The sequence below is a fragment of the Balaenoptera ricei genome, chromosome 11, assembly GCF_028023285.1.
Source record: "Balaenoptera ricei isolate mBalRic1 chromosome 11, mBalRic1.hap2, whole genome shotgun sequence".
Taxonomy (NCBI): Eukaryota; Metazoa; Chordata; class Mammalia; order Artiodactyla; family Balaenopteridae; genus Balaenoptera; species Balaenoptera ricei.
Window position 1 is genome coordinate 91,491,561 of NC_082649.1, and position 22,754 is coordinate 91,514,314.

The 22,754-nt window shown below is 38.3% G+C and overlaps 1 protein-coding gene and 1 long non-coding RNA gene across 3 annotated transcripts in view; one reads left to right on the top strand and one right to left on the bottom strand.

Annotated features, from left to right (window-relative positions):
• The window catches only part of CHL1 (cell adhesion molecule L1 like), a 194,336-nt gene extending 180,983 nt beyond the window's left edge, over positions 1–13,353 (top strand). Inside the window, exons 20-27 of one of the 2 annotated variants that reach the window (XM_059940202.1) lie at positions 969–1,084; positions 1,220–1,424; positions 1,655–1,777; positions 4,391–4,570; positions 7,883–8,044; positions 8,671–8,802; positions 10,471–10,543; positions 12,951–13,353. In XM_059940202.1, coding sequence (XP_059796185.1) covers positions 969–1,084; positions 1,220–1,424; positions 1,655–1,777; positions 4,391–4,570; positions 7,883–8,044; positions 8,671–8,802; positions 10,471–10,543; positions 12,951–13,167 — 1,208 coding nt within the window. In that variant the 3' untranslated portion in view covers positions 13,168–13,353. The remainder of the gene's footprint in view (positions 1–968; positions 1,085–1,219; positions 1,425–1,654; positions 1,778–4,390; positions 4,571–7,882; positions 8,045–8,670; positions 8,803–10,470; positions 10,544–12,950) is intronic. The other variant, XM_059940201.1, reaches the window with a different exon arrangement.
• The window catches only part of LOC132375158 (uncharacterized), a 47,755-nt gene that overhangs the window by 7,510 nt on the left and 17,491 nt on the right, over positions 1–22,754 (bottom strand). Inside the window, exons 2-6 of the long non-coding RNA XR_009505933.1 lie at positions 21,444–21,575; positions 17,359–17,533; positions 15,097–15,194; positions 13,437–13,582; positions 11,266–11,393 (exon numbers count right to left, since the gene is read on the bottom strand). This is a non-coding gene — a long non-coding RNA (uncharacterized LOC132375158). The remainder of the gene's footprint in view (positions 1–11,265; positions 11,394–13,436; positions 13,583–15,096; positions 15,195–17,358; positions 17,534–21,443; positions 21,576–22,754) is intronic.

Below are 22,754 nucleotides of genomic sequence, written 5' to 3' on the forward strand. Positions count from 1 at the left end.
AGCAGTGCCCACAGTTAAGCAGCATAACTGTCATAAGGTTTCCAATCACATCTGCCCTTACTTGTCAAGGACTTCCTAACAGCTGCCTGCTGTCGCACCCTGGCCTCAGAGCTGGAGCCTTCCTAACGGAGATGAGGTGCACACCCAGATTTGCATATAGAATCTCACGTGCGCGTGCACGCACACACACACACAGAGTTTTGAGGTACTGGTGATATGATCTTATTATTAAATATTTATACCATAATAACAGCTGCAAATAAATTATTGGAAAAAGGAAAGACTGCATTCCAAATCTCTGCATGGTAGGAGTTATTCTCATTGTTCTTGCAATATCCAAAGTAATATTTCGATCCAAGAATAGAAGAAGGTCTAGTTCACCTGCTACCTAAATTCTCACTACACAGGACTTCTCACTGTGAACTAATATATTAGTCTTGGCTGCGGTGGGTTTGGTTTATTTGTCTGTAGTTAGCTCCCCTGTAGAATGGGGATAATAATACCACTTTATAGGGTTGTTCTAAGAATGATGTGAGCCAATCCAGTATAGGCCCTCAGCACAGTGTCTGACACACAGAATATGCTCAATTAATGTCAGCTCTTCTTATTAATATTTGATTAATCAAACTCCCCAGTAATTTTAGTTATATTATTAGTCTAGCTCACATGTTTCCGCAGGCAGATGCCCAGAGAAGATTTTACTGGCCACTGTTTCCAGTTACATTGCCCACACTGTATCCATCTGAAGGGGGGGCTTTTCTCAGTGTGGTCCAGGCTCTCCTCTTCTCTAGAAACCGATTTGGACCCTGAAACTCTTCTGTAATGAGAAACTCTTGGTTCCATTTGGAATTGATTCGAGACAAGTGTTTTCCTCAGATTACAAAACATGAAAGATCACCTTTTGGAAATGATCCTGATGATCGTGCTTGGAGATTACTGAAAGCTAATCCTTCTCATGTGCTTAACAGATCCTGATACAGCTCCGGTGATCCATGGGGTGGATGTGATAAACAGCACATTAGTTAAAGTTACCTGGTCAACAATTCCAAAGGAAAGAGTACATGGACATCTGAAGGGATATCAGGTTTTTATCATAGATTTTCTTCTTCTCACTGTGGAATTAATATATTTCCTGTAAATAAGAACTGATTCCAGAAGAAGCCAAAAGACAATGTGCCACCACGGCTGATATGTTAAAGGGTTCCTATTTTCATTGCAGGTAAATTGGTGGAAAACAAAAAGTCTGTTGGATGGAAGAACATATCCCAAAGAAGTAAACATTCTGAGATTTTCAGGACAGAGAAACTATGGAATGGTTCCTTCCCTAGATGCCTTTAGTGAATTTCACTTAACAGTCTTAGCCTATAATTCCAAAGGAGCTGGGCCAGAGAGTGAGCCTTACATATTTCAAACACCAGAAGGAGGTGAGAGAATAACGATGTATTTAATAAATTAAATATCCAATTTTAAAATAAATAACAATTTAAAATAAATAACAAAGTAAATATCCCAATGGCCAAGACATTTCCTCCCTTATTAGTTAGTTAATCTGTACTTATGTCATATGAGTTAGCTTCTCAATTTAATAAACTGTAATTTTTTAAAAGAAATTTACCAATTTATGAGCGTCTGTTGTTGGCTTTGTGTTTTACAGTACCTGAAAAGCCAACTTTTCTCAAGGTCATCAAAGTTGATAAAGACACTGCCACTTTATCCTGGGGACTACCTAAGAAATTAAACGGAAACTTAACTGGCTATCTATTACAGTACCAGATAAGTAAGTACATATTTGAACTGGATTTGCCTAGTAATGTTTCATTTTTTCTGGTTGCGTATTTGGTTTACCATGCTGAGAATCCAATTCATGGTTTGTAAGCTGGCATACTTCCTTTACAGCACAGGGGTTTGTAAACCGGCTGGCAGACCAAATCCAGCCTGCTGCCTGTTCGTATAAAGAACATTTCATTACAACACGGCCATGTCCACTCACTTAAATTTGTCTATAGCTGCTTTCTCACTAAAGTGGCAAAGCTGAGTAGTTGCCCCAAAGATTGCATAGCCCACAAAGGCTAAAATATTTACAATTTAGTCCTTTTCGGAAAGGTTTGCCAATTCCTGTTTTAGAAGAAAAGCAGTATGTTAATAGGTACCAGAAAACATGCATTTAATACGTATATATAAGAGGCCTTGAGCATTAGGAAATACGCAAAGAAAAAAGTTAATGATGTAGTGGAGATTCAAAGCACACTAACTTCCACACTACACTGCCTGTTCTGTCTCTGGTGCATGTTTCCAATCTCAACCCTGCATATATTTGTTTTTGAGAATCCTCTATTGGTAGCGCAGTGGTACAGTCATGTAATATTGAGAGAACCAAGGAGTTGTCTTTGGATCATTACCCTAGGCTCTCCCCCTTTGCTGCTGTGCCGTTAGGGTAAAAAAAATAATGTTTAGATGAAATCAGCTCATTTTAATCATAACACCTCCCATCTTCAATAGTTTTCAAATTTAGGCATCATCTCAAAATGGAAATTAGGGGACTGAGCTCATAGAAAAAATTTAAACTTTGAAGACATGAATTCCTAAACCACAAAAACACCAGGACTATAGAAACCCAGTCTCCACTGCTTGCAAAAGTCAACTTGATATAGCCCTGAACTGCCATCAATCAGTTCAAGGCTTGCAGCAATTCAGGTCAGGTACCAGCTTTAGCTTCTGATGGCCTATTCTGTTTTAGGTACCTATGATTAAATGGATACAGCCATAGAGGCAACATTTTAGCGTCTTTGAGTGTTTGGTATATAGCAGGATCAGTAAGTACTAAGAATTCTCCCTGCATTTTTTTTTCATTAAAACAGGAAATCTATGAGGTATGTACCATCACTACTTTATGGATGAGAAGCATATAGAGCTCACTTACAGAGAGCTGTGCAAGTAAAATAAGTGTTACACAAGGATTCAGACCCAGCTCAGTCATTCTAGATGCTGAACTGTAAAGCCTACACTATTCCATGGACTGGATTTCAAACATGTAGAAAGCACTGAAGAAATATTTGAAGACATTTCAAATGTCACTTTGTTTGATAAAGATATGCCTTATCTTTATCCTCCTAATGAAGAAACTCAACATTAAATTCCAACCTTCATGTTGATCTGTATATAATCTATACATTTATTTTTAAAACAAGTTCTTAGAATATATAGAGAAAAGGCTGAAACAGTAACAATTGCAGTGGTTACTGTACCACTTGATATGTGGATTTTTTAATAAAATGATATAATTATATACTTATTCTGCTCTCTATTAATATTAAGTGATTGAAATATTTTTAGGTGGCTTATATATTTTTGTGGCTCTTATATGATCTAAATAGTTGTCGAGTATGTATATGAGAGCTCTCTCTGTACTTTCCTGAATTCTTACGTTGATTGTGGTAGTTTTTCAATTGATTGGTGGTATTTTACAGGAATGCTCTCCAATAATCTACAAATGGTGATTATTTTACTTTCTTCTTTCCTGTGTTTGGATTATTAGTTTCTTTTTCATTTCCATTCATATCGTTGCATTAAATAGACCAATGGAGGCATTTTTATGTTAAAGAGTAAATGTATTTTTTGATGGCCTTTTGGACTGAGAGTCAAGAGTGTTTATTCTAGTCATTTTCTTACCACTAATGGCTGCACGGTTTTGGAAATACCATTTCATCTCTTGGATTATTCTTATGGCAGTCTTACAGTACTTTGTGCTCTTGCACAAATATCATGATCTTGCTATGTGGCAGATTCTTTGAAAGGCACTATCTAAATCATCTTTTTCCGTATATCACTTTCCATAGTGCTTAGTACACAGTAGATATTTTTAAATATGTAATTTACCAGTTTCTTGAGTCTACATATGCGAGTACTTATTTGGTGCCACATATTAAACCAGAAACTATAGAAGACTCATGTAAATTATTGTCCAAATTATCACACCGAAAGGAGATTAAAAAATACTTAAGGATACAATGAAAATATAATAATGGGGGAAAGTTCATCATTTTCAATAGGTGTGGTAAAGCTGGGGTGATTTTCCAGTACGGCATAGTGATTAAGAACATGGGCTCTGGAGTGAAAAGGCTGTAGTTTGGATTCAAATCCCAGTTTGCCAGTTAGTGGCTCTAGGTCTAGGCAAGGTGTTTATTGTTGCTAGACCTTAATTTTCCCATGTATAATACATCATAATAATTACATCTACCTCAGAGAATTAAGTAAGTTGATAGCTCTGAATAATTAAGATAATATCTTGCAGACCACAGCATATACATAGAAGCAAAAATAAGAGACAACCTAACTTGAATGGTTAAGGCTGTGAAATTTGAGCCGTTGATATGCCTGTCTATTTCTGTAGTAAATGACACCTATGAGATTGGAGAACTAAATGATATCAACATTACAACTCCATCAAAGCCCAGCTGGCGTCTCTCAAACCTCAGTGCAACTACCAAGTACAAATTCTACTTGAGGGCTTGCACTTCAAAGGGCTGTGGAAAACCCATCACTGAGGAAAGCTCCACGTTAGGAGAAGGGAGTAAGTACGGGAGGTTTATGCATGCTATGTTTTAAACTGCTCTGAAAGGACTGCGCCATGCTAGTCACTGTAAATTAGAAATGATTGTGATCTCAATCTGTCTGACCTTCTGTTTTCCACTGACGTAGAGAATTTATTTATCTTGTTTCTAAAGTTCACATTGACTTAATGTATGAACTTCTACACATCAGTAATCAAACTATAGCCTTAGTGTATATAAGGTCAGGAACTATAATTTTGCTTAATTAAAATAGGGGGATATAAGGTCAAAAAGTTACTCGTAAGATTAGTAGAGGGGTATTTTTCTTTTGGAAATGTTTCTACACAGGAAAATATTTGCCTCTTGCACTGGTAGACCTTTTGCAACACTGATCTAATACATTTCACCTTCATGTCATGACTCATATATACATTGATTCATATATCAATTTTCTTTTACTCTCTACTGGTTTGATGCCAAATACCTAGCTTGAAAATGGCTCATAAATCTCTGGTTTCATTTGTACAATTCTCCTAATGCAATTGCACTTTTTTTTTCCCAACTCATGGCCATTTCCCTTCCCAAATTATTTCTCCAATTATGATTTTAGCGGTATTTTTACTAAGCTTTCTATGTTATCAACAGGGCATCAGGAGAGAAAATAAGAAGGTAGAACAAGAAAGGGAAATGGATTGGAGGAATGGATATAAACACTAATAAGTTTAAAAAGAGGGCCTTGTGTAGAATTCAAGTCGATCAGACTTAGAGGGATATTTGAGGCAGGCAAAAGGAAATGGGAGATGGTAGGAAGGGAAATGTAAATAAGTCATTTATGTGTCATATACTATGTGTCCACTGTTCTGGATGCTTTCCCAATTTTTAGACTACGGAAAAAGAAATAATAATGAAGAAAATTGAATTGTCTATCATTTATAAAAGATACATATGGAAATGTATTTAAATTTGTGAATCAGTGTAAAATCAGTGTGTTTGTGTGAATGGTTATGCTGTGACCTTTATTGTCAGTTTGTTTCTTCCTCTTATTTTGTTCCTACTGTAGCTAAATAATGAAGAGCTTATGTTTTCCTCAGACTCCCTAAATTCTCAAAACTCCCTTTTATGGGGAAAAAAAATATATGTATATGTTCAAAATGGTTTCTCCCCAAAAACCCACAAGTTATTCCCAAGGATGAATTAGACACCAAGTGAAATGAAGAACACATTTACTTACTCCTAAGAGGTAGATTTAAAGATGGTGATTGAAAACTTTCTAGACTAAAAGGTTCTTATTTCTCAAGAGTTCAAATGGGTATCAAGTGTTCAACACAAAGAAAATAAGTCAGAATGGTGGTAATGTAAATATGCAACTTTTGTATTTTCTAAAACAGAATTTAAGGCATGGAGAGGGTTTTTTTGTTTTTTGTTTTTTAGGACCAAGACCATAGTATATGTCAGAAATGCTAATCCCATTCCTGCCAATTTGAAGCATGTAAGAAAAAAAATTCACAAAATTGCCTTACAATAGTTAGGCATTCTAGTATATATGGAAATATTTGGAGAATTTGGGCTTGGTTGTGTTTATGTTTGACAAACTCTTTTCAGAGGGTAGAAAATGCTGTTTATGTGGTTTTATAAATGACGCTACATCTTTTCTGCAAATTAAAGCTATAACTAATGTGCTTGAGTGTTTTACAGCATATTTGTTCACTCTCTCATGTGTTGTAATTTGAAAATGTTTCTTACTAGTATGTTTGTGCTCTTTTTCAGGATTCTGCATTTTCAGCTACTGTCCCCTTCCCTAGTTGACACTGATTTTTCTTCTATAGGCCTATCTTGCCATATTTACAGGAAAGAAACTGTAATCTCCTTCTGCCACTCAATTTCGGCATGATCTTTGAAAAAAAGAGAAAAATATATATATATACTTCTACTGAGGAGATCCATCTTGCTATCACTAAATACTCTAAAAATGATAAGTTCTGTGCAAATTGGAATGTATTTCTGTGTATCTCTCTTCTCTTTGCATAGATGGCACATTTTAAGGTCATCTGGCATTAAGTCAGAGAGTGGGATCTGATACACAAGCATTTTTTTCCCCATCATTTTCTGGTTGTCACTCTGAGTTTCAGGTGGCTCACATTCCCTAATCTAACTGGGGGAAAAAATGGAGTTAATCAGAAATATTCTTTTTTGTATCATTACTGGTTTGAATAAAACACTTGCTTTGCTCTATTTTTCAAAAGCTTGCACTACTTAATGTAACACTAAATTTCTGTTTTTCAAAGGCCAAATTAATTGTGTTTTGTTTCAATGGTGCTCAATCTTGAAGGCTTTCTTCAGCTAATATAACCTGTCTTATTTTTCCCATGGTGCCATTTTTTAACGGTCCTTGTGTTATCAGTAACTATATAATCAATTTTTACTCTGTGGTGAAAAGTTGTAACTAAATTTTAACGTGTGACACATTCTCATTTACAACAGTGTAATAACTCCTAATATTCTCAACATGGTATATATTTCCTCTTCAATATAACTTGTTAACATTTCTTGGTTTACATTTATTTTTTTGAGTTAATTCTTAGCAAAAGTATGGATCAAAAGGAAAAATATTTTAGGTATTTTGTTAGAATATTAGAAATTAAATGTATATTTTAATGACACTTGAGTCATATTTTTATCTGCTACTGATATTCTACAATTAATATATTGACGTATTCACGTTTCTTTTGAAAAGTATAAATTTCTCACTTTGAAAATCTCAATGCATTTCATTTAAATGTACCTGTAAACCTGCACTTTTATGTAGCTTAAGTTTCTACAATTTTCAAATATTTAATATATGAGCATACTATGATGCTATTCCATCAATATTTATGAAGACAACCAAGGCAAAAAGAAGTAATAATACAGAGTTAAGATTTTAAAGCCAACATTGCCATATTCCATCCCTGCTAGGTTTGTGAGAGTCCAAATTGCAACAGATGACATTGTATAACTTTTTTGAAGTCTGTGTTTGGTTTTAAACCATTCGTATGACCAGGCGGATTTATAGTATCACTTCATTAATAAGTGCATCATCTTAAAAGGACATGAATTCAGTTCATTTACTCCATATCAGCATATTAGAAAAGAAAATCTTGAAACGTTGCTTTTCTTTTTTTTTTTTTTTTTTTTTTCGTTGCTTTTCTTGATCTTCAGATAATTCAGAAACTGAGGAAAAAAATGCTACAAAGGGCTCTCTTATTCATCTCAAATAACAATACTTTTTTACTTTTCATGTCCTACTTTTCAGTGATGACGATTCGTATGATTTAACTGTGTACGTTTCTTAGGTAAAAGTGTCGGGAAGATATCAGAAGGAGTAAATCTTACTCAAAAGATTCACCCAGTAGAGGCATTTGAGCCGGGAGCTGAACATATAGTTCGCCTATTGACTAAGAATTGGGTTGATAACAATAGCATTTTTGAAGATGTAATTGAGACAAGAGGGAGAGGTGAGAAATGAGACCCTGTTTGGAGCCATCTTAGACAATACATCTGTGTTCTGTAGATTATTTAATGTTACATACTTCCTATATTAAAGATAAAAATACGAAGTATGTTAGCTATAAAAACAGTAGTTTCCATTTGTTTTGGCATAGCATTTTAAAATTGTCAAAATGAAGAAGTCCGAGTTATCCCTTATTGTTTTTACCAGAGTAGTTGCCTAAAAATGTCTGCTGCTAATTAACATGTGTTAATAACAAACTAAAAAGAAAACCACAACCCAAACCCCAGAATCTCCATAGCAATCTGCATGTAACCGAGGCAGCTTGTGCTTTTGCTTGCTTGCTGTTGCTGCTGTATTTAACTGCATCTGTCTCTACTGTCTCTCTTTGGTTTTCATCCTCAGAATCAAATGCAATTTGAGAGGGCCCTTTCTAAAAAATGATTAAATGATTTATCAGTATTCTCCCAATGAAATGTCCTTCAAATCACATTCCCTCTCGGGTCACTCCAAGGAAAAAATAAAATTGATGCTATTTTGTATGTTTAAAAATGATGTTTAATTTTCCCCAGAGGGGCATAATTCCAAAGACCGTTTCTAGTGCTCAACGTGTGACTTCTCTTTGTACAACAGAATATGCTGGTTTATATGACGACATCTCCACGCAAGGCTGGTTTATTGGATTGATGTGTGCGATTGCTCTTCTCACGCTAATATTGTTGACTGTTTGCTTTGTGAAGAGGAACAAAGGTGGAAAGTACTCAGGTAAAGTTGTTTCTTAACATGACTTTGAATTTTATTAAATTCTCTTTGATTTCTAGGAGGCCATCTTCAGAGACATCTTTAATTTTTTTTTAATTACACATTTAAGGCAAATTGATATGAGCACATTAGGTATACAGTATACTGAGAGGGGGGAAAAAAATTCCTATATTAACTAACCAAAGGGAATACGTGTGGTCTAGAATATTATCTCTAGGTGGTTACTTGTTTTCTTGTTTCTAGTATATAAAACAGGCTCTAGGGAGACATATAATACTTCCAAGCTTCTATTTTCTATCTGTAAAATATCACAGATGTTGGGAAGACCTGTTACTAAGTCACACTCATATATTTCAATGTTTAAAGAAGGACCCATTTATAGTATGCCTCTCTACACATTCATGACCCAGAGTTGTTTTGCACTAGTCCATTCTAATAGTACTGGCTCTGCTAGTCAACTGTGTTAAACTGAACCAGTGCTGGGAAGTGCATTTCTTATTACCATGACATATATCAGATACACTGCCTCTTGAATTAATTAATTATTAATTAATATCTGGCTTTACTTTAATTTCATTCAGTTTCCAAATTTCTTTTGTCTTTTTCAGATATCCATGTTTTGTTGTTACTATTATTATTATTTTTGCTTAGCATTCATGATGCTTTTACACAGGGGGAAAGATTTAGATCCCAGTGCTATTCGTTTGCTGATGTTCAGATCAGTGTGAAATTCTTTACTGGCTTATGATTCATCCAGCAAATATTTTGGGGAGCCCATTATGTATATTGTACAATCAAACAGAATAATTTCTAAATTGTACAGTTACACAGAATTTATGCCATTATACATGTTTTTTCTTGCTTAGACTGAATTTGTTAGGAATTAGATTTTTAATGACTAATGAATGCTCGAGGTAATTAACTGGAAACTTTAAAGAGATAGATAGAGCATTTCCTTTTGAGTGTCCCCAACAAACTGTCATTTGTGAAATGTTGCCCTATGCAAATTCTGAAGAGGCTTCTTCAAATCGTGCCCAGAAAAGAAAAACAAGTCAGCATTTCATTTTTAGGACAACTAAGAGAAACTCTCAGGTCTCGGCAAGTAGTAGTAAAAGGTGCCATGAAGAAGGCTTTTAGTTCGAGTTTTCCTGGTAAAGTGAAGCAAGAGCCTCCTTGGCCTGTATCCCACTATGCAGAATAAATCTAATTTATTCTATGTCATGATAGACTTGAATATTCTGATTATTGAGGCAGTTTGGAGTAAGAGAGAGAGAACCACCAAATGATTGACTTTTTCTTAATTCCCTTTAGTTTAATGACATAGATCTGCTAGCAATCAGCCAATGACATCTTCAAAAAGTTTAGGATAGTAAAATGTATATACAGTAATTTGGTCTTCATTAAGAGACCATAACGAAGTTACGGACTCTTCCAGTACGACGTGTTGCCCACATAACACTACATTACTTGTGTGCATATCTGCAGCAGCCTGTAACCCTGATGACAAATAAAGACAAGCCAGAGGATCCTTTTTCTTTTTTTATTTGAACACAGAGATAACTCTGATGGGTGACAGGTACAACCACAACAAACCTGACTTTCACTGTCAACAGCACCGTTAAATATGTCTTTAAAAATTCCTTGTATTACTCCCCTCCCCCTTTTTTTCAGTAAAAGAAAAGGAAGATCTGCATCCAGACCCAGAAGTTCAGTCAGTGAAAGACGAAACCTTTGGTGAATACAGGTAAACATTACGTTCCATTGAAAAATGTACCAAAGCACATAGTCATCAGGTTATAAGCTTACATATATAAAAAAGTGTTTCTTCTTAACGATTACAGGACTATATTTTAATACTCCTATAAAGAATAGTCTGTTTAAAAAGAAAAAAAAAAAGGGGGGGGGGCCTTCTTAAGTGGCCCAATCAAATTTGGTAGCAGTCAGATTTCTCTGTGCCGAGGTGGAGATGTAACTGCTGTCTAGGTAGCGTGTGTGCTAGGACACTTTTCTTGAAAGGTGTTATGCAAAGGACACTATTGTTATTTAGATTGAATATCTATATATGGAGTAGCTAAAACAGCTTGTAGTCTCTCCTCACCATGGCCATTGTGAACCCAGGTTGTGTGCAGTTTACACCCATAAACCGATACCCTGTGCACCTACGGTGTGTACCTAAAAGGTGATTGAGTCACAGAGCATGTCCTCAAGATGAACCTAGTCTTCAGAGGAAAAAAGTATCAGTGCAAATAACTGTAATTAATGAAAGGGAATAAGAGAGTGAAAAAGGGAACAACCATTTCTGCCTAAGAGGAGTTCTGGGAAGGGTCCATTCCAAAGGAGGAAAGGACGAAAAAGACTGTGTTACTCTTAACTCCCAGACCAAACTTATGAAGGTATAAAAGTGTGTCACACGTAGGAGAAATTGCAAGAAATCTGGTATGAGGTAGGTACCTCTTCTTTTCTTACCTGTTCTTTTTTAGGATGCCATTGTTGTCATTCAGGTCCTCTGTATACGGCAGCCAAAGGGGCTGTTACAGTTTCCAGGCATACATGGCCATTTCCACGAAGGCCTTTCCACGAAGGAGCATTAAAGGCTGAAGGGAGAGAGAGAGAAAAAGAAAACTTGGAATTAATTATACACATTTAGGAAATGGTGACTCAAATCCCACAAGGCAGGGATCACTGAGAGCCTATGGCAACTGTTGAAAATACTTTTGAAAGATAGATATTACTAGTTCGATTTTATGAGGAAAAAACTAAGACATGCCTTATTTAAAACCCATTCCCTCATATTTTGCTGCTGCTGTAAAAAGACAGGTACAATCATCCCCTGCAAGCTTTCACCTGGCATCTTGTTAGTTAATACAGTTTCCCTCATCTTTTCCCCAAAACTACATGTTTATCTGGAAAATTATGCAAGGAGACAGTTACATAACGTGAATTCTCGTCTTTCCAGCTTCTGGTAAGAGTTGCTTCGCTATTTGTGGCCTGGTCCTTAAGGTAATGCCACATTTTGTCTTTTTGTTTTCTTCGTATTTGCTTTTATAACTGTAGCATCCCAGTTCGGGAGCCAGTTACTGTATGAGGCAGGACAGTCTGGGTCATGCTGCTGTTGAAAACAACGCCATATATTTTTCTTTCTCAAACTGCGTGTGCAACGCAGATGGCTCGAGCCATCTTGGTCACTTGGGAGCACCGGCTGGTGAGCGAGCATTGAGGGTCAGCACAGCAGAGGAAATGGAAGATGGCAAATGGAGCACGGGCTGGAAAGTGACATATGTCACCTCTGCTCACTTTGGCCAAAGCAAGTCACATGGCAGTGCCTAACTCAGAGGGCAGTGGACTATCATCCTGCCATGCTTCCAGAAAGCTGAGATATGGACCTATTTGATGAACAGCACCAGTGACTACCACATACTGTCACGTGCTACTAGCATGCTAATTATATTTTTCTCCCAACTTTTCCTGTTTTAGAATTTTATAAAATCTTCTAATTTGGTGTACAGCTTTCTAGTGTGATGGAAGTTGATATTAAAAAAAAACATCATCTAGAAATTAAGAAAACTATATCATTTTATAGACCTTTTACTAACTCAGACTTGCTTTTGTTGAAGAATAGAATGCAAAGCATAAATGAATATAGGATACTTGTAGTATTTCTGTTCTAAAAATGCCAGCTTTTTTTCTTTTTTTAATTTAACAAAACCTAAGTTTATTAAAGAAAGTTCTTTGGTTACAAGAAACAGAATTTGATTGATTAACCTAAACAAGAGAGACATTTCTGGAGGGATTTGGAGGAACATGCAGGATCAAAGGTAAAGAAAGAAGATCGAGACTAGGGTTCTAGAAGTTCATGAAAGTGAAGGAAATAACATTTGTTCTCTATGTAATCAACAGATTGAATATCTGCATGTCTCAATTTTAAAGGCAAGCAGGAGTGTTGTGAGTTTCTCAATTACTCAGAACGACACAAATTGGTAATGACGATTTAAACATTTCTTTGTGAAAGGAGTCATTCAGGATTTACCTGTCTTCAGTGCTAATATGAATATCCGGAAAATTTAAAAACCTATTAGCACTTGTGCCTGAGTCTTGCTTTACATGAGTACCTCACGTTAGGTTTTGTCGAATTCTTCTTTTTTATTTTCTAGTGACAGCGATGAAAAACCTCTCAAAGGAAGCCTTCGGTCCCTTAACAGGGATATGCAGGCCACAGAAAGTGCCGACAGCTTAGTCGAGTATGGAGAAGGTGACCACGGTCTGTTCAGTGAGGATGGGTCATTTATTGGCGCCTATGCTGGATCTAAGGAGAAAGGATCGGCGGAAAGCAATGGAAGTTCTACAGCAACATTTCCACTCCGAGCGTAAACGCAGAGCATAGAAACACATCGGGCGGTTCACACCAACCCTCCAAATTTATCTGTTCAAGGGAGCAAGAACTTTTCCTATAGGAATAGAAACATTGTGGCAAAAGACTTCATCCAGAATTTGAACTTCCTGCAGTCGTGCTGAGAACAATAGCACTGCCTTGAAAAAGTAAAATATCTAGCACTACACGCCTGTGTGTTTTTTTTTTTTTTTTTCAGGTGCTCAAAATGCAGAACACAAAACAAATCCTGTATTTAGATTCACCTCACCTGAATCCAAAGTATCCATCCAGTGAACTCCATATTTGCCTGGTTTTACTCTTCACTGTGTTTGCAGAGATGTTGCTACCTTGTGGGTTTTCTGTGTATGCACATGTGTATTCCGTCTCGGAGAACTGTCTTAGTGACTTCGCTTCCTGACAGGTTAAAAGATGGTAAGCAAACTGGTTATTTAAAATGTAAAGAGAATGAATGTCTTACTTAAACAGCTCGTTGAATATATACAGTATACAGTCTAAATTTATTATTTAAAATTTGAGTAGTAGAAGTCTTAGGTGAAATGATCAACTAGTATTTATTGAGCTCCTAACTCTTTGCCCAGAGATGCTCATGCTTAAACAGAATTCTACCTTTCTCAGTATCAACGTGAATTTGTAATTTCTATCACTTATGACATCTACAAACATCTTTGTTTTTTGTGTTTTATTGGACTCAATTCAGCTGCAAAAGAAGCAGTGGTCAGAAGGTTATCTTATGAAAGAACAGGCAGGAGGTGTCCGTAATGCTGTGGTCTAATAACTGGTATCTATTTAATATCTCCATTTCTAAATTGATTGCTTGTACCTTTTCTCTATGTTTGTATAATGGTATGGTCCACATATTTCATGAATGCATTGTAAATATTATGTTAATATTTACACGTTTAAAATAGAGATTGTTTTATTGTGGGGTGAGAAAAAGAACATTAACAGGCATGTCTGTACAGCTGGAGTATATAGTAATACACCATGTTTCATCATTCCAAAGCTACAACCAATCACATGAGGTTCCCAAACTGAAGGCTCTGTACAAAGCATTTGGATTTTGTTCTTACGTGCTTTTCCCACCATCTCAAAATAAAATATCATATAAATATTGCAGGGAATGATTCCATATTTTTCAAAGTAAATTTTTGTTGTTGAGTGTACTCCTACCCCAGCCCCCCAAAAGAAAAACTGTTTGTTTAGAGTAGAAATTCCTATACATAGGTTTTGCCTGTAGCACACTTTAAACATCTTCAGGGTGGGATAGTCTTCTATGTTCTCCTTCTGTCAAAGCCAGTACAAATTCAGGGAATTTATTTCCTGGCACATGAGCTACTCGTCCTTCTAAAATTATACATGGAAGCGGTTTAGAAATACTATGAAGGACGGTGCATGCATGTCAGTAAGATTCAGTGTGGAGCTTCTCATTTTATGGAAAAAATTTTTAACCTTACCTCGACACTCTTCTTAAGTGCATTTCTTAATTACGTTTAAGTGAAATTGACTCACGGATTTTACTGTATTGTTTGAACTGTACCCATCCGGGTATATCGTTAAAGCCTGACTTTGATGTATGTAGCCCGTGCTCTCTCTTGTGGACCAAAATGAGGGAGTGTGTATAAGGGTCAACGCAATAATCCACATGGAATATCTAATTATCGTTTTAAACCTTGTCTGTCCTCCAAAAGGGAGAGGCGGCAAAAGAAGGTCTTACTTAAAACAATACTTTGTGGGCTCAGAACTTGACCACACCTCTGAAGTAAGAATTCCCAAAGTGGGAAGGCACTGTGGGCCTCACCCTGACTCTGAGGACCCACGCACCCACCCATCCAGCCCCTTGAGCTTTATCCCCATCTAATTTTAAGGCACAGCTTTTCTCAAGGAAGAATCATCACGTTTTGACTTACCTGGGAGGAATTTCGGGTACTCAGCTATCGATGAGGCCAAGGTTAGGACTTCTGGGTTTAGTTCCACTAGTATTCCACTTGCTCTTCTTTGTCGTCAGCTAAACAAGGTTTTAACAGAGTCGTGCAGGATGGACATAATCTCAGAAGTGCATTAGAATTAGATTTATTATCAATTTAATTTCCTTTAAGTTAGAAGGAAACACAAATAATGAAATGTTTGCTTTTGCTAGATCGTAGAGTTCTCCCTTAACTGTGTGAGTAATAAGGATGTTCCTGCTGCTCATATTTTCTGAACGGCCAAAACTTACGGATTTGAAAAACGAGATTGCTTTCAGACTGCCTTTTGCTATCACTCTCTATTACCTTTTCTCAATAGCATGTGGTTTCTACCGGGAAGCTTCACAGAAGGGATAGGTCCATGACTAACTTTCTCTAGTCTACTGTCAATAGGATTTCAATGTAATAGGTTGTATATAATCTCAAGGACTGTTGGTGGGGATCATCAGTTCCTAGAGAGCTGTCCAAGGGTTGGGAAAATCCAAGTTCTCTTCCTGGTTCCAGCACTGATTTTGTACATAAACCGTAGACAAGTTGCTTGACCCCTTTGCTTCAAACTGTCTCTAAAGTGCTAATGATTATCTCAGTTACCTTCTCTCTGTCACAGGGTGTTCTTTTTTATGAAGAAAAATTTGAAAATGATAAAAGCTAACATGCCTTCTAACTTCATAAACCTATAATCTAATGATAGGTCGAAAATCACCCCACACCTACCAACTCAACTTTTTTCCTGTGAACACATAAATATATTTTTATAGAAAAACAAATCTGCAGGAAATAAATCTACTGTTCAATGAGCAGTATGATTTGCACATGCCATCAAAAATTATTAATCCGAAGATAATTAAGCAGGGTCTTTGCTATACAAAAGTGTTTTTCACTAATTTTGCATGTGTATTTTTAAGAAAATGTGAATTTGGGGGATTTATTCTGTTGGTGTAAAGGCATCTGATGTTTTAGATGTATCCATGTTTATAAAAGTGTAAAGCACAATGAAATTATGCTGGAATTCTCAAATAATATTTTTCCTACTTTATATTCATGGAAGAGATGAGCTCAAGAGAGAACAAAAATGAGAAATGTTGGTGTGATTTTCTAAGCATTTAAAACATAATTGCCAATTGAAACCCTAAAAATGTTTACATGTCATTAAGATACGATTCTTGTAACAATTTTACATTGATCATAAAGGGATTGGGTTTGTAATCTGTGGTCGTATATATCCTAGTGTGCCCATAGTGAAATAAGTAGGGTTGAGCCAAAGCTTTCTTTGTTTGTATCTTAAATTGTTTGATTACAACGCCAAAACAGATACAAGGTATGTAGAAACTGGTTTACCTGATTTTCTGTTGGCTTAGATTAATATTCATAGTAGAACTTGCTTAAAATGTGTTTGTATTGTAGGTGGTGTTTGTTTGTATTACACTTATGAATATGTATGGTTTAAAAAAATATTTTCAGTATACAAGAAATTCAACTTTCCAAATAAACGTTCACCTTCATGTACTCTAAAAACGTTTGTATTCTTTTCTACCCAGATGAGAAGAATCAGAACTTACGTATCAACCTTAACTTCAGTTGCCTCTGATCCTGGGATATCTATAAATGAACTATAATTTAGTAGAATGTAAATGAGGTATAAATAAAGTATTTTGATTTGAATGACTATATTTACAAACAGACCATCTAACATCATGCACATCTACAAACTGTAATATGCCAATAAACTCTATGTTTATGATAAATGTGAAATTAAGATGAATGTATATTCATCTGATTGTTTTTAGAACAATGTAGAAGTGTTGCTTTGCAAGAAAACATCCAATATGCTGTACTTTCAAATAAGGCTAGTGGGTATTTGGGGCACTGCATCTGGCTCAGCAGACAATCTATGGACGATTGTGATTTTTAAAAGTGTTTTCTGTGTACTAAGCAGTTTACATACAGTATGTATTTTTTATTCCCTCACTCCTCTTAGGAATGCTTTAGAAAGGTGAGGTTGAGTTTAAAGCTGACTTATTGATCATGTTTAGAAACTGCATGGTTTTAAGATAATGTGGTCAGAACATATAATAGCGGAAAACAAGCCAAACTATATCTAGAAAACAGCTCACTGTATGCAACCTAAAAAGCAGTAATTGAAATGAATTGATAAATTTGCTACATTGCAATTCTCCAGGAAGAAAATATGGCATCCTAACTTACTGGATCCTGAAGTTCTTGGCAGACTCAATTCCAAGTCTGTTTCCCACTCTATTGTCTCCCTGAAGTGTCACATCCATCCAAGGCTTTGATTGTCACATGCAGGCCGGTGACTTCAAGGTATTTTTAGCCCAGAATTCTTCTTACATCTGAAGTTTTGATGTCTGCTCTCTGATGACTGGGGGAGAAGTGTTTCAAAAGTGAAGGCCTAATTGCCCCCTTCCAAAGCTGTTCAACTCCCACCCGCCTCCCCCTGGCCCCCCCCCCCCCGCCCTGCAGCTATACAGTTCAGTGATTTGAAGCAACAGCACCCATCCAAGTACTCAAGCCACAAACCTAGGCACCATCCTTCACACCCAGCTTTCTCCCGTCCCCCACACTCAACCTACACTAAATCCTTTTGAGATTATTGCCTGTGTATGTCCTGCATCAGCCCCCTGCTCTGCCCTGTGAACACGTTAGCTGGACCACTTTCATCCCTATTCTGATCCCCCACAATGACTTCCCAGTGCCCTTAAGAGAGGGACAAACATCTTTAACTGTTCTTCAATATCCAGCATGGTCAGACTCCTCCTAAGCTCCCAGATCCCATCATTTCCCATTCTTCCCTTCCTCACTCCCATCCTGTCACAGTGATTGCATCAAATGCCTCGTATGCCCTGCTTCCGATACTCTAGGTGCTCTCTGCCTGTAGCAGCCGCTGCTGGAGTGAGCGGCTCTGCGTGGACTACAGCTGAGTAAAACCAGGTGGAGAGTCAGGGCGGGGGGGTGGGGTGCTCGGGATGAAACTCTTCCGGCAGGCTTCTTCCCTTGCTACTATGGCACGAGATGCCACGGAACCCTGCTCATGGAGGAAGTAACACCCCATGGAGGAAAGGTTTACACAGTAAGACAGGGACACCGGTGGATAGATTCCAACCTTCTCTCTTTTCCCATGTCCCCTCCCACCTCCCTTTTACAGGATGGTCCCATGGATTACAGCAGTCGTTTGCATTTAACAGTGACCAGTGGAATAGTGCATCCTCTATTAATAGTTTCTCACTTGTTTCCTGCCTCATTCTCCCTTTCCCTTAATGCCTAACACTAATTTATAAGGATGGTACTCCCTAGTAAATTAGTAGCCCATATCCTGACTGCTGCAGGCTCTGCTGTTAAGGAATTCAGGCTAAGACTCATATTTTATCAGCTCCAAGTATTTGGTCAATTTCTTCCTGTCATGAGCCCCTTAAACTTCTTATTTCTTCTTCACAAGATCACTGATCTGTTTTAAAGTTTAATGTCGTTTCTTAAGAGAGACCTCCCAAGACTTCCATAACTAGGTCAAATCACGCTACTTTAGCATATCACAACATTACTTACCTCTCATTTTTTGCACTAATCACTGTTGCAGTTTTACTTTTATAGTATGGCTATTTAATTACCATGTCTATTTCTCTGATTAGTCTAGAAGTTCTATAAGGGTAGGGGCTGCATCTTCTTTTTTTTTACTGGAAACATCAACTGTCTAGTATAGTGTATGACATCTGACGGACATTTGTTAAATATTTGTTAAATAAATAAAAGAATGAGAGTCACAAGGAGATATCCCAACTAATGAATGCACTTGAGAAAAATGCGAGTCCAGAAATATGAAAGAATCTCCATTAGCACTCCTAAACTGTTCTTTCCCCGGGTTTTCTGTCTTAATAAATGACCCCAGGATCCACTCAATGACTCAGGCCAAAAGCCAGAAAGTCATTCCTGGATCCATTCTCTCTCATTGTTTCACATCACCTCCTATCAGTTCTAGCTCCAAAATACATTTTTAACCCTTTCATAGTTCTTCACCACTATTACCACCATCCTAAACCAAGCAAAAGACATCTTTTTCCTAGGGCTGGTTTTCTTGCTTCATTTTTGTCCTCCTCTGCAATCTAAACAATCCCAGGGAGCTTTACAAAGTATAAATCAGATGATATTAATGGTTTCTCAGTGAACTTAGCCAAAATTCCAAATTGCTAACCACATGACCATATGAGCTATCTTAGTGACCTGCCTACCACACTGACTATATCTCATACTCTCTTTCTGGAGAGAGCTATGCTTTGGCCACTCTGACCTTCTCTGTGTTTCTAGAGCCCAGGAAAACTCATTTCTACCTAATGACATTTGCAATTGCTGTTTTTCTGTCTGAAATGTTCTCCCAAATCTTATATAAACTGCCTCATAGGCCATTTAAAGGTCACTGCTTCAGAGAAGATGTTTCTGACTATCAACTCTAAAATAGTCACGGGCTGCTACTTTATTCCTCTTTCTTTCTTCAAAGCAATCATTACTGTATTAATTTATATCCTTATGTGATTTTTTGTTTTCTTCTCTGCTCCTACTACAATGCAAGCTCCATGAGAAAAGCAACTTTGCCTATCTTTTTCCCTGCTCTGACACCCAGAATTGGCCCCAGCATGTAATAGATCTCAAAAAGATAATTGCTGGGTAAATGAATGAGCTAAAGCACCAAATGGAAAACAACAAATAACAGTAAGGGAAAAAACAAATTAGTCTGCTTATTAAAACCTACTGACCTGGGCTTCCCTGGTGGCGCAGTGGTTGAGAATCAGCCTGCCAATGCAGGGGACACGGGTTCGAGCCCTGGTCTGGGAGGATCCCGCATGCCGCGGAGCAGCTGGGCCCGTGAGCCACAACTACTGAGCCTGCGCGTCTGGAGCCTGTGCTCCGCAACAAGAGAGGCCGCGATAGTGAGGGGCCCGTGCACCGCGATGAAGAGTGGCCCCCGCTTGCCGCAACTAGAGAAAGCCCTCGCACAGAAACGAAGACCCAACGCAGCCAAAAATAAATAAATAAATTTATAAAAATTAAAAAACAAAAACAAAAACAAAAACAAAACCTACTGACCTGGGAGAGATCAAACAAGATGGCAGAGTAGAAAGACCCTGAGCTCACCTCCTCACAAGGGCACATCAAAATCACAAATATTCACAGAATTGCCCTTGATGCAAGACTGGAACCTACCAGAAAAGACTTTCTACTAAAGTACAAACCTCAAGGAGACAGGTAGGAGGGGTAGACTGGTGATATAGTCAAGTCCCATATCCCTGAGTGGGCGATCCACAAACTGGAGAATAATTACATTGCACAGGTTCTCCCAAAGGAGTGAATGATTTGAACCCCATGTCAGGCTCCCCAGCCTAAGGGTCCTGGACCAGGAAGCAGAGCCTCCAGAGCATTTTGCTTCAAAGCCCAGTGGGGCTTGCTTCTGGAAAAACGAGAGGCCTAGGGGAATAGAGACTTCATTCTTAAAGGGTGCACACAAATTCTCCTGTACTCCAGAACCCAGGGCAGAAGCAGTAAATGGATAGGAGCCTGGATCAGACCTACCTGGTGATCCTGGAGAGTCTCGTGGAGAGTCAGGGTGCTGATGCGGCTCACCCTGGGGACAAAGACCCTGTGGCAACCATTCTTGGGAGCTCCTTCCACCATGTGGATACTGGTGTTGGCAAGCACCATCGTGGAATCCTTGCTCTAGCATTTTAGCCCCAGGATCCAGCCCTACCTTGGCCCAATAGCCTATAGGCCACCAGTGCTGGGATGTGTCAGGCCAAGCAAATAACTGGGCAGGAACACAGCCCCACCCATAAGCAGACAGGCTGCCTTAAGACCCACTGAGCTGCCTCTGGACACCCAAGAGCCCAGGAATCAGCTCCACCCACCAGGGGGCAGGCACCAGCCCCAGAACCCCTGGGCCCTCACCCTGCCCTCCAGGAAGCCTGCTCTCGCCTCTGGACCGGCTTCAACCACCAGGGGGCAGACAGCAGACATAAGAAAACCACAATCCTGCAGCAAGTGGCACAGCATGCCCACCAAGCAGGCCAGACCTTGCCCTGGGACCAGCTGGGCCCTAACCCTCACTACTAGCGAGCCAGCACAAGCTTTGAGACACCCCAGGCCCCATACCAACTGTGTCAGGAACTGACCCCCCTCCCAGCAATTAGACACCAGCTCTGGGACCCCTGCACCCTGCAACCAGACTCCAGGACCCAGCTCTGCCCACCAGTAGGCCAGCGCTAACCCCAGGACCTGGCTTCACATACCATTGGGCTGGCAACTGCACCAGAGTCTTCTGGACCCCGACTCTGCCCACCACTAGTGAGCCAGCACTAGCCTTGGGGCTCCTTGGGGTTCTGCAGTCAGCTGCCTTGGACCATCTAAACACATAGGACCACCTAAATACATAAGGCAAATATTAATGGGCATAAAGGGGAAAAAAAACAGTAACACAGTAATAGTAGAGAATTTTTAACATCTCACTTATATCAATGGACAGATCATCCAGACAAAATCAATAAGAAAACACTGGCCTTAAATGACTCATTATATCAAGTGGACTTCATAGATACATATAGGACATTCCATCCAAAAGCAGCAGAATACACATTCTTTTCAAGTGAACATGGAATATTCTCAAGGACAGATCACATGCCAGGCCACAAAACAAGCCTCTATAAATTTAAGAACATTGAAATCATAGCAAGCCTCTTTTCCAACCACAACACTATGAGACTAGAAATCAACTACAAGGAAGAAAACTGCAAAAAACACAGACATGGAGGCTAAACAACCAATGGACCACTGAAGAAATCACAGAGGAAATTAAAAAAAACCTGAAGACAAATGAAAACACAACAACCCAAAATCTTCTGCAAAAGCAGTTCTAAGAGGGAACTTTATACCAATGCAAGCTTATCTGAAAAACAAGAAACATTTCAAATAAACACCATAACCTTACACCTAAATGAACTACAGCAAGGGGAACAAACAAAACCCAAAGTTAGTAGAAGACACCATAAAGATCAGAGCAAAATTAATGGAATAGAGACAGAAAACAACAACAACAGAAAAGATCAATGAAACTAAGAGCTGGTTCTTTGAAAAGATAAACAAAATTGATAAATCTGGGACTTCCCTGGTGGCACAGTTAAGAATCCGCCTGCCAATGCAGGGGACACAGGTTCGAGCCCTGGTACAGGAAGATCCCACATGCCGTGGAGCAACTAAGCCCATGCTCCACAACTACTGAGCCTGTTCTCTAGAGCCTGTGAGCCACAACTACTGAGCCCACGTGCCACAACTACTGAAGCCTGTGCACCTAGAGCCCGTGCTCCGCAACAAGAGAAGCCACTGCAATGAGAAGCCTGCTCACCACAACAAAGAGTAGCCCCCACTCACTGCAACTAGTGAAAGCCCACATGCAGCAACGAAGACACAATGCAGCCAATAAATAAATAAATAAATAAAGGAAACCTGTTAAAAAAAAAAAAAAAAATCGATAAATCTTTAGCCAGACTCATCACGCACACAAAAAAAGAGAGGGCCCAAATCAATAAAGTCAGAAATGAAAAAGA